Source organism: Leucopleurus acutus (assembly GCF_964270905.1).
Source record: "Leucopleurus acutus genome assembly, chromosome: 11".
In the NCBI taxonomy this organism is placed as follows: domain Eukaryota; kingdom Metazoa; phylum Chordata; class Mammalia; order Artiodactyla; family Delphinidae; genus Leucopleurus; species Leucopleurus acutus.
In genome coordinates this window covers 57,407,584-57,425,840 of record NC_139152.1, presented here as the reverse complement: position 1 = coordinate 57,425,840, position 18,257 = coordinate 57,407,584, and the positions used below count along the sequence as shown (strand labels likewise).

At 32.9% G+C, this 18,257-nt stretch overlaps 1 protein-coding gene across 4 annotated transcripts in view; it reads right to left on the bottom strand.

The window, feature by feature from the left end:
- The window catches only part of CNOT2 (CCR4-NOT transcription complex subunit 2), a 111,249-nt gene that overhangs the window by 8,041 nt on the left and 84,951 nt on the right, over window positions 1–18,257 (bottom strand). For 3 of the 4 annotated variants that reach the window (XM_082851016.1, XM_082851017.1, XM_082851018.1), the window contains exons 5-14: window positions 14,873–15,020; window positions 13,941–14,123; window positions 11,602–11,681; window positions 8,834–8,959; window positions 6,945–7,069; window positions 5,812–5,932; window positions 5,562–5,718; window positions 3,073–3,134; window positions 2,934–2,983; window positions 983–1,083 (exon numbers count right to left, since the gene is read on the bottom strand). In XM_082851016.1, coding sequence (XP_082707142.1) covers window positions 983–1,083; window positions 2,934–2,983; window positions 3,073–3,134; window positions 5,562–5,718; window positions 5,812–5,932; window positions 6,945–7,069; window positions 8,834–8,959; window positions 11,602–11,681; window positions 13,941–14,123; window positions 14,873–15,020 — 1,153 coding nt within the window. The remainder of the gene's footprint in view (window positions 1–982; window positions 1,084–2,933; window positions 2,984–3,072; window positions 3,135–5,561; window positions 5,719–5,811; window positions 5,933–6,944; window positions 7,070–8,833; window positions 8,960–11,601; window positions 11,682–13,940; window positions 14,124–14,872; window positions 15,021–18,257) is intronic. The other variant, XM_082851019.1, reaches the window with a different exon arrangement.

The following is an 18,257-nucleotide window of genomic DNA, read 5'->3' as shown; positions in this document are numbered from 1 at the left end:
TTAGTCATAAATAAGATATGAGACAGAACTGCCAGTGATGAATGAATGAATGACTGATGAATTTATTTACTTATGAATAAATTAAAACGAACAGGTAACAATTGCTATCTTACAAAAAATGAGGGAAAACATGGAAAAAAACATTCTCAGTTGAGAAATAAAAAAACAATTTATTATCAACACAGTGAATTTTACATTTTAAAGTATCTGATCCAAGGACATTTATAGAAATGCTATTAGGAATATTATAAAATACTTATTAAATCTATAAAAAGGTCTCCCAATCATTACATCGTAAGTTTTTAGTAACAATTCACTCTACAGTAAACATGATTAATAGAATAGTCTATTGGTAACAAAATGTTACCACCTGGACATATAAAAAATGACACAAAGTTTTTATTCTCAGAGCATTAGGTAAAAACAAAAATGCTCAGAAAAACAATGTATTCAATGGACCAATTTCTTAAGACTTAATTTATTTAAGTTGGCCAATAGGCTTCTGATAATGAATGTGGACTTTATCAATATTTCAAAATACACAAGAAATATGCACAGTGCCTTGCCCATACAATGTTTAATAAATATTTCTTAAATGATGAAATTCACTGTCATTAACATATGTGGTTCCACAAGGAGTAAGGTGAACCACAGGTATGAACCACACCTCATACTTCGTATTTATAAAAATTAGATTCATCATACCCATGAATCAAATTGATTCTGTCTTCTTATACATTTACAGTTATTTAAATTTGAAATTGTTTTTATGTATACAGTGATTATGAAGACATGGTAATATAAGGTTTCAATCTAAATTAATTTTTACTAAATATAAAAAACTTAGATTTCTTGATGAAGAAATAGTTCCACTTTAAAAACAAAGACAAAAACTACAGCCACCATCATTTTAAAAAAGAAGCTTTTAGAATAAACAATATCCACTATAATACAAAAGTTTTTAAAAATACTTTGAACATACAGCTCTACTGCAGCTAAAAGTTGTAATACGTCTCCTCCATTCATGTAATAGAGATAGAAGAGAAGGTCTTCTCCGTATCGACCAAGTTTTATTGCAGCCAGCTGGAAAAGAAATAAAATTATTCTGAAATGTAAAATGAACTTGAAAATCCTAACATATAATTGATTGCACTAAAGTAAAAATGGAAAGATAAAACAGAAACCCCTCTTTGTAGCAGACAACTGTTATTAATGATTACAGAGGTATAGTTATATAATTCTAAAGGGAAGTTTTATCATTTAAATGACTAAAGTCATTTAATAATTATTTCTGATACATTTATTTTAGGTACTAATAGGGGAAAACCGCTAAATAAAAACTTCTAAGCAAGACCTAACACTGTTTTACTCGAGGTGTTTATTAATACTCAACGTGGCAATAGTGGAACACTGTGCTGCTCAGAAATGCAGGACTTACATTCAAGTCTTAGTTTCATTCCTGACTAATATGACCATATCCAAGTTATTTAATGTCTCTGAACTTTCAGTTATAAAATGTAGTCAATGATACCTATAAGGATTACTAAAAATGTAAATGAAATTAAGTGACAATGTGAATGCACCTTCTGTAGAGTGCCTCACAGAAGACTTAAAAGAAATAGTAACTGAATCTACATCTGACAGTGATTCACAAATCGATCATGTATTTTTAGCAAATCACAGTTAAGTACAAAAATCATAAAGGGATAGTTCTTTGTTTAAATGGATGATGAAAAGATGACTGCTTTACATGTCGCTCCATAAAGTAGAAACATAACTGCCTACCAAACTATCAAACACAAGTTCAATAGTCTCAAATTCTCACAGTAAGACAAATCTTTATTAAAAGCTCACTGAAATGACAACATTCTCCTCTTTACCTAGTCCTGTAACTAAATGTTTAACTGTTGTTACACACTCTCTGAATGTTACTTTTCTCTCCATTCATATTATCCCCATTCAGGCAGCAGTCTTGAATGTGACAAATTCTCCTAAATTATTATTTCTTAAGCTGGCATAAGAAAAGGTTCTGGAACCCTCAGATAATTGGAGCAAAAAATGAGTGCTATAGTGGAGGTGGCAGCAAATCATACAGTCCACAGACAGAAAAAACTAGCTCTATCTCGTACTTCTTGTCTTCCATCTACTCAAGTATTAAAAGACATGTCGAGAAATACGTGTATCTCTTTAGTTGCCTGTCCACAACATCAACAACCGTTTGGCTACACAACTGCATGGCACAGACGCAGAACGCTGTCATTTATATATATTTATATTACACATATTTATGCACGTAAGTATAACACAAATATATCATTTTTAACAAACTGTATCTATCCTTTCACATAACCAAAATGTAGATACCATTCTAACAAAATTGAACTCTCAGTGCTTTACCCTAAAGCAAAGGTGTTATTTTCTTTCTCAGGAAAAAGAAAAAAAAAAAAAAAGATTAAAGTTCTTATCTGTTAATATTATTTTATAACTAGAAATTCAGGTAATGAAAACACAGAAAAAGATTACATAAAAAAGTCAAAGATTACAGTTTTAAAATATATATTTTTTCATTAAAAACATTTTATCTGTAAACATAAAATGAGAATATCAGAAGGAAATTCATCAAATTTTCCAAGTTACTTTATTCCCATCAACTGTGGTTATGATTGTACCCTGTTACTAATAACTATAAGAAAGATTTTACTGGTCCTAACATTGTTTTTAAAATATTTTTAAAATATAACCCAGACCTCATCAAAACACAGGATTATAAACAAAAATAGAAATTAAACTATTACATATAACTGAATGGACATACAAAAGCATACCCCTGAGACCACTGTTAAATATTTCAAAAATATTATGCTGTCTGAACTGCAAAACAGCACCTGAAAATAGGTAAGTTCATGCTGAGTAGAATAATAAACTACACTCACCTTATCCCTAATGTGAATGTTCGTTAAGTACTCAGATGGAACATGGAAGTCTGGATAATAAAATGAAAAAAGCCTTATTAACTGATTCTCAGTTACAAGTATATTTTTTAAAGGTCTGAACAAAAATAGATTCTCCTACCTATGTCTTGAGGTCGACAAGGTGAAGATGCCCAGGGTGATGCAAATTTGGGGTAGAGATTTCTGAATGAGGGAGAAAAAAACCATTCTGAAGTCCAAAGTAGGAAAAGAGATTTCTAATTTTATTTCAGCAAATCAGGAAAAACAACGACTTCAAATGTAAAATGAGCATCTTTAAATTACTAATATCTTTTCTTGGTTTTACTATGACTTATACAGCAGGAAACTGAAACAAGGTTAAAAATACATACATACACACACATATCTGTATATGAATTATTACTTCAACTCAGAATGCTTTAAATTCATTAATACAATGAATTAAAGTACAATTACTTTCCCATTTATATGGCCAGAGGAAAAATATCAGCAATTATTAAAAACCAAAGCTCAAATTCAGCAAACATTTACTGAGTGTCTATTATTATATGCCTGGCACTAGCATGCTTATACATCAGCAAACATAACAAAGATCACTGATAACGTGAAACTTACTTTCTGGTTGAAGATGGTGGATTGGGAGGGAGGCACACAAAAACAATTTACGTAATACATAAATAATATTCCATGTTAGTGGTGGGGTAGGGAGGGAAGATTAGTTGCATAATTAAATAGGGCAGTCAGGTTAGGGCACATTTAGAAGGTCACGTTTGAACAAAGATTTGAAGGATATGAGGGAGATAACCATATCTGTTATCTGGTAGAAAACTACTGTAGTCAGAGGGAACTGCTAGAGCAACTAATGCAGAGTTATGACTGACATGTCTGACGTACAGCAAGAAGGCCAGTGAAACTGGAATAGGGTGAACAAAGGGAGAAGCTGTTAAGGTGTAGGTAGAGGAGAGACACAGATCATGCCTGTACAGATTAGTAGGCCTATCAAGATTTTGGGTTTTTAATCATAACAAAACTGCAAAACCTAACTGTGTATTGAGCAGAGAATGAACTTATTCAAAAAGGATTGTCCTGGCTGTCATATGAACAAAAGATTATAAGCGGCAAAGGGAGAATCAGGGACACCTGATTGGCTAATGGACTAATCCAAGCAAGAGAATATGGTGATTCAAACCAGGGTGGAAGCAGTTAAAGGTAGTGAGAAACAGGGAATTCCCTGGCAGTCCAGTGGTCAGGACTTGGTGCTCTCACTGCCGGGGCCCTCAGGTTCGATCCTTGGTGGGGAACTAAGATCCCACAAGCTGTGAAGTACAGCCAAAAAAAAAAAAAAAAAAAAAGTGAGAAATAATGTAGCACTGAATAGGAGATACAAAAATGGCTCTCCTGAGGAGTTTTGCTCCAAAGGAGAATAAAGAAATTGGGGTGTGGGGGGGCAATAACTTATAGAATAAGGTGGATCAAGAGAAGGCATCTGTTAACATGGAAGAAGTAACAGCGTATTTGTATGCTGATGGAAATGATGCAACAAAGTGCAAAAAATTGTTAGATCCATATCTTTGAGTTTTCAAAGGTTTTAGGTAGAAAGCATGAATCAGCTATGGCAACAGGGTGGAAGACAAGAGTAAGGTAGGTGCAGATGGTTGTAGGTGACTGATTTCGTGGCAGGACTACACTGACACTCTTCTAATTGCTTCCTTCGTTCTTAGTAAAGTAGAAATAAAAAGCAAGGTCACCATCTGACACTAAGCACAGGGGGAAAGGTATTAGAGGTTTGAAGAGGCAAGTGTAAAACAGTTGCACAAGAGAACAAAAGAATGAATGGAGTAGGCATGCCAGCTTGATTATGGCTGGCAGAATTAAGGGCTCATTCTTGAGGTTCCTGGCCATGAATCTGAAGTGAGACCAGGCAGTGAAGTTGTGTATTTTTCTCTAGCCAGGCTTAGTAGCACAGGTCAAGAGTGGAACAGGCAGATATAACCAGGGTTGTAGTTTTTGCCATGCAAGTATGACAAAGCAAGAGAGGGGCAAAGCAGTCAGGGGTATATGTAAACAAGCAATCATGACTGACCATAGAATTTAACCAGAGAAGAAGTGAATTCATCTAAGGGGAAGAGAGACAGGGATGTTGAGGAACAGTAAAAAGGTACAAGAATCAGTGGGATGAAGGTCCCAATGGAATCTAATGATTACAGGAGCCCGTAGAAGAGGGAGAGAAATGGAAAACAGGAAGTGGCATGGCAGCACAATCTTACAGAGAAACTGAGGTTACCAAAAATGACGAAGTCAAAGGGATGACTAAAGAAGTGAGCAGCTGAGGTATGATGAAGGGTACGATTTTTGGAGAGAAATTCAAGAAGCTGGGATTTCAGGATTTAGGAAAGACCATATATGTGTATATTGAAACTGCTAAATTATAAGAGGAATATTACTATAAAGTGAGAGTGATCCAGGAACTAATATAAGAGGGAATGACCCAAAGAGTCAGCAAATACCAGCAACAATGAGTGGCAGCAGGTGATATAATTTGCAGACATGAAATTAAAAACTGCAGGGAGGTACTATACACAAATGTAGGGAGAAAAGAAAGAAACTTACTCAGGAGAGTTCAGATTGAGGCCTAATGTTGTTAAGTCACTTCCTAATGCAAGATGTACCATTCCTGGGTCTGTCTCTGCTGCCCTGATAAATGTTAACAGGCCAATCATTCCAAACTGGTCTGTCACCATCCCTTGGGGAATGTTAGTAACCCGACCTGGATAAGAAAAACACAGTCATTTTTATCTTTGAGGAAAAAGTAAAAAAAGTGAATTCTATAATATCTTTGATATATTTTACAGAGTCCCACCATCAGGTAACACCTGGATCCCTTTTTTCTGCTGGTTATTATTTTGTGTTGTTGAACTTTTATCTCCAGGGAATTTGGGTCCATCTGTACTTGAAGTTGTCTTGCCAGATGTATTCAAATTCTAACATGAAAAAAATTAAATGTGACATTAAAATTTGTTATGTGTAAAAATTTCAAGTTCATATACTAGTACTTTTCTATTCATTTTTTATTATATTTAAGTTGGTAGTAAATTATTACCTGTTTTTCAAGTTCTACATGAAATTTTTTGTTTCCACAACTGTGCCATGGTATACAAATAAATCCTGTATTGTACATATTTGAGTACTTAAAGGACAAGAAATATATGGAAAATATTCTTATTTATCTCACATCTTCAGTCACAGACAAAAAAAGCCTCTCTATCTCAGAACTTTTCATTTTGGGATACTCTTGAGTTACACTCCTCAATACTTTATTAGTATTTTTAAAAGTATATTTTAGAAGTATATTTAGAAGACAAATATAGTACATTACCTAAAATATCACCATAAAAACCTCCAAGATAAGTTAGAAAACATGAACTTTTTATTTTTTAAATTTTAATTATGAACTTTTAAAATTCATATTTATTTTAATTCTTACCCAATAATCTTCTTTTATCAATTATTTTAACAATATACACTCCCATCACACACACAAAAAGCTATTTTCAGTGAAATGTGGAAGAAATAAACACACTCGTTAAGTCAGAAAGAGGAAGCTGGGTTGGCTGAATCAACACAGGAATAAAAATGTGTATAAAGATTCTTCAAGGAGAAAACTTACTCAAGAAAAACACAGCTCCTTAGAAGGCTATAATATCAAACTTCATGGGATCCAGCTGACAGGGACTACAATAAAAGTCTAAATTAACTCTGAGAAGTTCAACAGAAATTTGCAAACCTATATGAAATAGGGAAAAAAATAGGCTATCTTCTAAGTTATAAAGGTTTTCCACATCTTCAGAAGTTAGGTTATTACAGATATTCAAGATAAACAATTTCATAATAGTACTTAATAAGTCCTTGATATAGTGTACAAAACTGTTAATATAACAGAAATCTGAAGGGAAAAAACTATATAATTCACATACATAATTCTCAGTTACTTACAGATTTACTGTCATCATTACTTGATGTTGGATCTTTATAACTGGAACCAGGTAACGCGGGAAAATCTTCGTTGTGTATTGAGAAGTCCTGGGATTGCTCATTTGCTGGTTTTGTTACCATTCCAACTATGTAATGAAAATAATCCAGAGAATTGCAATTGATATTTATGATATTTTGCTACAAATTATAAAAAGTTAACTTTTCTCACAATAATATACCAAAAGGATTTTTAAATTATGCTATGAAAGCAAACTTCAAAAAATTGGTGTTCTGGGTAACAATGAATAACTAAATTCTTATATACTGATTAATAGCTAAATATACAAAATAATACAAGGGAAATAAGTGGTAATCTTATAATTCTAATCTAATGTCATATACAGATGCTGAAAAAACATAGTTTGATATTGGTAATAATTATGAAAATTTTTGGTTTAAAAACTTGCTTTAAATATTTGACTAGTTATTATAAATACCAGTTAATTGTCAAATACAAATGAAGAAAATAAAATTTAAAGAACATGTCAGTATTCTACTTGAAAGTGACTTACAGGGTGAGCAAATTGCAATCAATTATAAAACAACTCCATATTATTTCAGATTTTCTTGGACTCCATGTAATAGATGTAAAACATGCAAGAACTGGGAAGTAATCCTCCCACTATACTTGGCATTAGTCAGGCCCTTATTGGAGAACAATATCCAGTTTGGGGCTCCACAATTCAAGAACGATATGGAGAAACTAGAGATGGTCCAAGGAGAGCAACGGGAATGATTAAAGGGATGAAAAAATGGACCTATGAGGAAAGGTTAAAAACATTAGAGTCTGAACTGAGAATCAAGTAGCTAGGTACTCAACTTCCAGGGCAGATCATTTTTGTTTTTTTCTGGGGGGGAAGGCTAATTAGGAAACTTAATGTGTATAATAATAAATTTTCCCCTTCTTCACATGTTGTTATTTGTATTCATATTTTGAAAGCCACAGAAATCCCTCTTGGTTGAAAATGGGAAAAATAGTTATCTTAGAAAAGTGATGAAATGATCCCTCTAAGTTCATTGTTTCTGCTACTGGTCTGTATCAGATTCTACCAAAAGCAAACAAGTATGTGCAAAGGATAAAAAGAATATGGTTATATTCCTGTTATATAATTTTCATGTCTAGTTCATTCAGCATCTATTAGCCAATCTCTTATTTATTAAAGACAGTGAAAAAGGGTATTAATGGTGACCAAGAGCCTACATAAACTATACATGACCCACGGCAGTTCTCAACAGGAGGTAATTTTTTTCCCCATGAGACATTTGTCAAAATCTGGAGAGATCTGTGGTTGTCACAATGCGGGGGTGGGTGGGTGGTGCTACTGGCAGCAAGTAGGTAGAGGCCAGGGATGTTGCTAAATATTCTACAATGCACAGGACAGCCCCTCATTTACAAGAAACTACCTACTCAAATGTCAGTAGTGTGGAGGTTGAGAAACTGGCTTAGAAAAAATTGTTAATGTATGGTTAGTCATTATTAATCACTAGGAATGTGGGAATGTATTCTTTTAAAAAATGTGTGATGAATTGAGAAGAGGCAGACCATAGAATCATTATTAAGGTGAATTAAGGCAGAAATGCCAGAAGAAAATAACTTCTGAATACCAATGAAGACTTCCTTTTGGGATTTCTATACAAATTAAGTTTTCCCATTTAACTTTGCTATCATGGTATTCTGGGAGAAAAAAGCACTTTGCATTTATCAACTCTGACAAAATTACACTACTCTGATTAGAAAACACATAAATACATGTGTGTACACACACATGCATATACGTACATATATATATGTGTACGTGCGTGCAACAGAAAGTTTTCACTGGCCATAATTAAAAAGCTTAATTAATTACCATAAGGAGCTCTTCCAGCCAAGGGGTTTATTAATGGAGTTGGGTTACCACTTCCTTCCCTTCTATTTCGGTCTGCTAATGCTGGAAAATCTGAAAGGTCCAATCCTGTCACATTTTCACTTCCATCTAAATAATAAGAAAAAACACTAGTTACTGATTCTACAAACATTTTAAAGAGGTTATTAAAGACGAACTATAATAAAGTTTGAAATAACAGTGCCTTCTTCCTAAACAATGTACAGCACTGTACTTGGCATATGTAAATGTACAATAAATATTTGTGGATTGACTTCATGTGAAAGAATTTTATGAACAATTCAGCAAAGCAATATGTACTTACTAGCATAATAAAAATCCCAAATCCTAGAGACTTAACAGAGAATAAGGAGTAAGGTGATACACTATTTCCCCTGTGAAAGATGGTACTCAAGTTATACGTAAGAGGGGAGACTGTTGTGATAAAACTACTCTTTCATTGTATCCAAAAGCAGAGGTTGTATCTGGAATGCTTGGAGCTTCATTTATAACATAGGTGTGATAATGACACTGCCTCCTGCAGATAGCCTGAATCATATTTGAGGCATAGGCAATGGAAGCAGAAGCCCTAAGGACTTCTTTTTTCCTGTGGCCTATTAGTCCCATACACAAAGGTGTATGCACGTGAGTGTGTGAAATGTGTGTGCGCGTGTGCACGTGCACGTGTGTGCGTGCACGTGTGTTTTGCAGCTGAGGGTATAAAGTAGGGTGGAGAACGTAGGTCAATGTAGGGTTCCCATGTCTAGTGAGTGAATTGTATGAGAATATGATACAAAGCCCAGAAGTTTATATTACCTATTACACAGTAGGCGCTCAATAAATATATAAGGAATGAATAAAATTTATTTTTGTTCATTTTGAATTAAAAAAATCAGTTTGTTTCCTTTTAAAAAATAAATTTAACCCAACATTTCTACTTTGCCTATTTTAATCGTCACCTTGATCTCTTCTCAACATTTATTATTCTATTATTCTTACAATCTTATACTCTTAATTTTTGAAGAACTTATTTTCTAGCTTAGCTTTACCCTGCACTATACTTTTTCTTTAATCTGTTTCATCTAGTTTATTATAACCATTTTCAATTTATTTTGCCCCCTTTTCCAGTTAATTTTAATTTTTCTCTAAGTTTCATAATTAGAAGAATCTCAGAAAGAAACTATTAACTCAAGATTACTTTGTTGATAGGAAACAGTTACATTCCAAGTCAGGTGACAATTTAAATTTATGAAGGGTAAAAGATAAAATCATTCATACCCATTGTTTTTAAAGAAATTGCAGTTCATGAATTCTGAATTTTAAAAAGATATTACTATATAAAAGGGCAACAATAGACATTAACAATTTATATAGTGCTTTAATTTAAAAAGCAATCTCTTGAATTACTTGATTACAAATTAACTAAAAACTTTCAATAAGTATTAACTTTTAATACACTTCTTCAGGTCCTCTAAGATGGAGTTTAAAACTACCATATGTTATTTGAGAATAATTTTAACCTAAAAATAGTATTAACTCACAAATTTTTATTTTTAGGGTAAGACTTGGAAACAATTTTCCTAGTGTAAAATATACTTAGTTAAAAATGACTTAAAAATAATTCTAAAATTTACAGAAGTGTATAAACCATAATTCAGAATATAAAATGGCACTGTGAGACACACTGTTACTTTATGGTTCATTTAGGGGGAAAAAACCTTGCTAATTAAACTATGATACGCAGCCTAATTTCAGAGATATTAAAATATGAAAAAAATCTGCATTTGAGGAACAATGAAATAGGGTATTTTCCATTAGAACGCAAAACTTTAAATGCTAAAACTTGACATTTTAAAGTCTCACTTGGTCAATCTATGCTACTATACATACAATAACACTGAAAAATTAAAAGCCGATAGCCAGAAATGTCATTTCAATTACTAAATCTTCTCGTGCTTTCACGTACGCCCCATTTCATTGATCATTCTTTCACCTTCCACTTCCCTCACGTGTATTTCTCTCTCAACAATCATATTCATTTTTGCTCCTATGACCATAAAACATCCTTTATTTCCTTTCTCAGGAAAGGGTTTGGAGGCAAGGGTGGAAGAAGGTGAAACCTGAAGCAGAATAGCAACAAAGCCTCCTGTTCTCTTCTGTCTGAAGCAGCTGATAAAAGAAATAAACCAACAGACTGCAAGAATTCTTTACTGTCAAAATCAGAATTGGTTTTCCATGTAATTAAATTCTGAATTTTACACATAAAACTGGATTAAAAATTTGTAAGAGTTAAATGCCAAAATTAGTATTATTAAAACTATTAAGAAAAAATTGTAAGCGCTCCATATAATTTTAAAGGTTTCTTCAATCTGGGTCTCTATAGCCAGAATGCCATACCACTCAACCTAGTTTAGACTGTAGTGACAGGACTGAGATAGGAAAAGCTCTTGAAGCAAAAAAGATTCTGAGGCACAAGTACAGACTAAGTAAATGTTTACACTTTCTCCAGATGTTAAGGAAATAAATCTGATGTTATAACACTGTGCTATTAACATGCCAAGTGAAAAAAATATATTTAACTATCTTTCAACTGTTCACTGAATTAAATCCTATTTCCTGTCAAATTCTCCCTATATTAAGTTCTATCATCTTAACACAAAAATTCCTTTAATATTTTGACTAGTATGTTGAATTGCTTTATATTTCAAGATCTATCGTATTTTTATAGGGTACTGGCTCCAGAATAAGCTTACCTGTTCCATTAAAAATGTTACTTGATAAGGAGTTATTCATTCCAAATGCCTGATTCCTGTTCATTCCAAATCCAGACATACTGGGTACATAGAAAATAATTTTAGATATACAGTAAGAACACTAACTTTCAGATGAAGAAAAACAAAAGTGTTTACTTTTGATCTCCTCATATAAAACAACATGTTTAAAAACAAATACTAATTTTTTTTGAGTTGAATCTTTATTGTTACTTAAAGCTTCCCTAAAGTCCTTTCATGAACAACTGAGAACCAAAACATCTTAAACAGATGAATCAAAAAACAAAAAGCAAAGAATTTATATAGGCCTTGAGGAAAATAGAGATTAAGGGTATAGTTTTGTATACTTGGAGAGCCAACTTACTGGATATAATGGAAGAAGTAATAAAACTCAAAAATAGGCAATTTATTTTAAGACTACTTTTCCTGAATACTTGTTTTTCTTCCACTACTGGTAAAATGTGCTATTATTACTTTTCATAAAAGATCTTTCAAACAGTCTGTCTTTCCCAACTAGAACATAAACTCCTCATGGACAGGGTTCATGTCATATACTTCTTTGCATCTCCTGCCCTTAGCATTCAGGAGGCTACCAAAGGCACTCAGTAAATGTTCAGCTGACGTGAATTAAATGGTGCTTTTCTTTAACTGAATTCAGTGTTCTAAAACACATCATCTAGTTTATCTTTTAGCTACTTAAAAATAAAAATCTCTCCATAGTGCTCTTAATTCTAAAGTAAGGTACTTGGTAAATAGTTACCACAGCTTCCCTTTTTTGCACAAGCCTAAACATGGGAAAACAAACAAACAAAAAATAAGGCTGAATTTAAAGCAAGGCCAGAGTAATTAAGCATGTCAACAAGAATCGTTAATGCAAATTCTAAAATGAAAGTATGCAACTTTCACATCAAATAATCTGATAAAAGACAGTGTATTACTGTTATGAGTAAGGTTAAACTATTTGAAGATGACTGGGTTTTTAATTTTTTGCCTAGATTTATAAAACTAACTATGGCCAAACAATATTTTCATAAAATAATGCAGTTGGTGAAACACTCTAGAGAAGAGCAGAAAAGTCAACAGAAACTTCTGTTTAATAGCATGTTAGAACTGCTGATGATATAGGTATCCTCAAACACTGAGTAAGTAGTAAGAGATGAAAACATTCCATAATACATACAACTTATCAATAATAATAAGCAGGGCTTTAGAGACCCATACTTCATTGACAATAAGCAAAGTATTTTTTAAAAACTAGAATGTGAAAAAATATGGAAAGGCAAAAAATTTAAACATACATTCAATGAACGATACTACAAGAATGCAGAAAGATGTGTTAAAGCCCAAGAAGTATTATATCATTAGGAAACGTCAAGGAGATGAGAATTTTGATAACCCTTTACAAAAATAACTTCTGTAAAAATTAAAAGAGCAGTCAAATTATAAAAGAAGTAATCATAAGTCTAAATAAAAGTAAGAATTGGAGGTTATGGGATGAAGATTAAAAAGGAAATGTGCTAATAACCTATTTTAATTCAGAATTTACGAGTATTAGATAAAAGAAAGTGAATTAAATGGCTCTGATGATAGCAACATCCTTTCTCCCCATATTCCCCATTAAAAAAATGAACAATCAAACTAAAATGCTTTTTTTTTTACAGTAAAGAAAGCCCTATTGTAGACATAACTCTCATATAAATTACCTGAATAGCTTTAAAATCCTAACAAAATGGGTAACTGTTTTTCATATTGTTAACTATTATTTGCATAGCAGTATATGCAATGACCAGTGCAAAAAGGAGTGAAAAGCGCAAATTCATCTTTTTAAATCGCAGGACATGACACTATTTTCAAATACTACAGATGTAGTCTTCAAAAAATCTCTGTTATTAAGTCTCCAAAGAACAAACCTGAAATTCAGTTGAAAAGCAACTTAACCAAAGCATAAATGAAGCAAGGCAGTAATAGTCAAATATGTCTCCAGTCCTATTCATAGGTATGAAGCTCTTACCACACAGGTGACCAGCCTCATTTAATAGAGGAAGGACATATCAACAAAAATTTGCCAGTTGGCAACCTAAGAACAATCCTTTTCTAACAACAGTAACAAAAAAGCAAACTGATTTTCAAAAGAACATGTCTTTAGTTTGGGAGGTTAAAGTTGTGATATGTAACAGAAAGAGAAGCTTTGGTCAAAATATATGATGAAACACACTTATGAAACAGAAGCCAAGACTCAAGAACAGAATGTTGAATATGAAAAGGCAAATTTGAAAATACCCAGAAAGAACAATTATACACAGTATCAATAAACATCTTACCTGTTCACAGTAAAAGGCTGTCGAGAAGGCTGCTGCTTTGGCATACATATTATGCTTGGCGAGCTTCTGTTGGGGCTACCTAACCCTGAACTGCTCATGCTATTTGTCCTGCTAGGAATTCCAATGCCCTGACCAACCTGGGAGTGGTTCATCATATTCCTAGGATTCATAGGCAAAATACCCCTGAAAAAGAAGTCCATTATACTAAATAAGCTCTCTACAATCACTCATTAAAATTCTCTGTAAATAATCAATTGGCCTAATCCTAGAATCTCAAATATACTTTCAAATTGCATTGCTAATTTTTATTCATTTAACTCTTTTGTCTGGTCATTTGAAAAGAAAAAAAGCTCTTTGAAAAGCCAAAGTAAACAAACCAACAAGAAAGGGCAAATCACAGAAGAATATATGGTGATATCGAAGATGAGAGAACTATTGGTGTGACTATGACATAAAATACAAATGTATTTCACATATATATTCAGAATAATTTCATTCCAAATGTATGTCATTCTAGCTTCTTCAAACTAATATGCACCATTTTTGTAAATCTGTTTTATTTTATTCTCACTAGAGCAATGGATGTGTGGTGAGGGAGCAATAAACAGAATTATCTGAGGAGTGATCTGAAATTGCACGTCCTCCTTTGAGGAGGAGAGCATGCTTTTGAAAAAAGTCCCCCAGGTGGTGATTAATCCTTGATACCCATCCCAGCTAATAACCAATACCCTAGCTGCAAGATAAAAGCATCTTACATTATACTTATCAATTTGCAATGAAATAAAATGAGCATAGGGTATCAACTTTCTTTTCCTCAGTGAAAGGCACTGAACCAGAAAATCAAATAATTAGTTACCTTATTAAAAAACTAAAAAGCTTGCTTAATCTACAAAGATACATTTTGAGAAAAATTCTGGTCCATCAATAAATACCTGCTTGGAGATGGAGGCGTGTGAAGTGACATTGTTGGTACCCCTGTTGTTGGCGTGACGTGGCTCGGTAACTGAGTGCCTTGTGATAAGCTGCGATTTAACTGAGGGGTATTGTTGCTCATCCCCCTCATTGGAAGGCCTAGTGCACCTATTAAAAAAATTCAGAAGAAGGAAATTCATTGCCATCAGGAATGAAATTGTTATCCATCTTCTGGAGTTGGTAATTTAAAACATTAAAAACTGACCTAACATTAATATAATATGAAAATTTTAAATGGAAATATTCATTTCACTCCAAATGGACTCTGATTTTAACAAAAATGTATATCTGAAATTTAATATTATGAATTTTCATATTGCTTCCATTATTCTATCTTTCATATTTCTTCTTTGCTTTCATATTTCTATCTTCTTTGCATATTTCTATTTTACAATAAACTATCTACCAATGACTATAACAAATTAGATGACTTATGTTTCAGAATAAAAACATTTTGTACAAATATGCCTTTAAGAAATTTGCAATCTTGTGTGTTTTTATGTTTTAAATCATAATTGAGGTACGCAGACATTTAATCCCCACTTTGCTGAAGGAGCTTTAATTTTTATATGATCCTTTTCAAATGCATTTAAGAAAAAGTCTCTTTATTACTATTTACACATACATACTTCTCAACATTACAATTTTTTACAAACCCAACATAAAATGTCAGCAACTGTTAAAAACTCAACCTGATATAGGTATAAGAGACAAGAATATATAACATTTTAAAAGATTTCAAAGTACAATCAAGGACCTTTATTTGTCTAGTATTTCTGGGGCCAGATGTGGGAATGGATGTGTACCAATATGTGTATTTTTCAAAACCTACTGAGGAGTTTACCATTCAGAAACAAAACATTAAAAAGAAAAATTAACCATCTGGGATAAACTTATTGTTTCCTGCCTTGTGTTAATATGAAATATAAATTATTATTTTGTTAATGATTCAGAATAATTATTGTGGATATTTAATGTTCTGGATGTTTTTTCCCCCTTTTATCCCTCAAAGCAAGTTTGTTCAGCTATCACTTATTTTGTCATCACACCTGCCTATGGATGTCAATATGCCTCCTTGCCTCCATCTTCCTTACTCACACATTTTGGTGCTTCTGTTACTAGTCTGTTGTGGAATGGCATATCAGTCAACCAAATATTCTGAACTGGAGGTTAAATAAAAGTGGTAAGATAGAATGAGAGTTAGTGAATAAGTAGAGGACTTTTAGCGATAGGGATTTAAAGTTACTCCCTCCCTACTTTTTGGTCTAGTTTTAGGTCCAAGAATTTCAAAGACCTGAATATTCTGAAACTATGACTTCCAAAAATTGGAATATATATATTATGTTCTGAATATTTTCCTTCAAATATCTCTGCAAATTTATCTTTTTGCATAACAGTAACCTGTTTGTAACAGTAACGCTTTGTAACCTAGGGATACCAGTGAATCACAAAGATTTCACTGGAATCTGCCAGCTTCAGTACTCAGCTTGCAGCCTAACTGCTTCTCAACTGAACAAAGCCAATAAATCCAACTCAATATAGCTGTTATATTCTATGTGTACTCATATACCATGAAGACCTGAGCTTGGTTCTGCATTTCTTTAAGTCACACAAAGGGAACTGATCTAGATCATATGTTGGTTTAGTCATTATATGTATGTCTGGTCACTACAAGTTTTGTGACCACGAGTATAGCGCTAGCTACAGCCACCTTCTCTGAATTTGGGACAAGATAAGGAAGAATAAGAGATTAAAAACCAGCCTATGTAAGATTTCTTCAGAAGACACCAGTCTTTTCCTTTTCTCAAGCACACTAGTTTTCCTCTAGGCCCTCTAGATGCTCCCGTAATGAACCACCAACATGACACTTTTCACATCACTTACTCAACAAACATTTATTGTGTGCCTACCATGCATCAAGCACTGTGTTAGCTGCTGGGGATACAACAGTGAATAAGATAGAAAAAGCTCCTACCCTCAGGGAGCTTACATCCTTTTCCCTAAATATGCTGTTCTAAAGTCAGCTATAGCTGCAAATTTCCCATAGGAATGTTTCTCACAGTTACTGACAACCAAGAAACCTAATCCAATGTTCACATTTTACAGATGCCTGAGCCTCAGATAAGTTAACTGACTTCTCCAAGGTGACACAAAGAACCAAGACTCCTAGTGTTCTTAATGGCAGCCCTATGGGAGCCCAATAAAACACTAAATGAGCACCCTTGTGAGTACCTACTGACTTGTAACACCTTTTATCTATTCTTTTTTTTTCTCTTGCTTTCTTTTTCTGAATATGTTTACTTCAAACTTTTTCTAAACCAACATCTCTTACCTCTTCCCTCCATTTTCTTTCTCTTCTTCTCTATACCTGTCAAGTTTTCTTTTCCTCCACATTTACTTTGCCTTCCCATTCACTCTCTACACCTTCAACATTATAAACATACATGTTCCAAAAATTGCGCCCTTTGGCTCTTCAATAAGCCCTTCTAAAGACTCATGAGATTTGTTTACTTCAACCCTTCATATACTTATTATTCTATGCTGTATTATGAAAATACATAACTTCGGAAATATTTTAGAGACTGGAGATCATCTGAACATCAGCAAAAAAAATTTTGGAGAAGGAAACAATGCGTAAGGTAATATATTTAGTCAATTAAGGATTGGCACACTTAATTTATAGTAAGGAGAGTAGAGGAAGACAATATGAAATAAAGAACTCAAAGATTAGCATTTACTTTTATTTTTCCTTTAAAAAACACTTGATTTCATAAAAACAGCTAGTAAGTTCAAAAGCTCTGAGTTGCATTTTATTGAACCTGGTGGGTAGGAAAAAAAAAAATCAAAAGAGAAGAGAGGAATGCATCAATTTCAAACTGGATCATCAACCCTTGAATACTTCATAATTGAGTTATTTTAAATTTAATTTAAAAACTGAATTCCTTTAAAACATATAGAATTAATACCACTGAGTAGGAACAGAGAAAGATTTATTTCTAGGAAACAAAAATACATGGTCATTAAATTTGAGTTGCTTGAGTCAAACTATTACAACTGGGTACGGTCAAGGGAGGGAAAATTTTATTTTTACTAGTATAATTAGAAACATGATAGAAAATTATCTAAAATGTTATACCAAGAAGAAGACATGTAAGCTGAAAGGGGGAAGAGGGGGAATAAAAAAATTAGCTTAAAAAAAATGACACAAAATAACTACAAGTAGAAAAACATAAATATGTATACCTGAGCTTGTGCACTGGAAGGGCAGTAGAATTAAATTTTATCAAGCACCTAAGAAATATGTGAAGCACTATGCTACTTCATCTCCTTATAAAATATTATAGA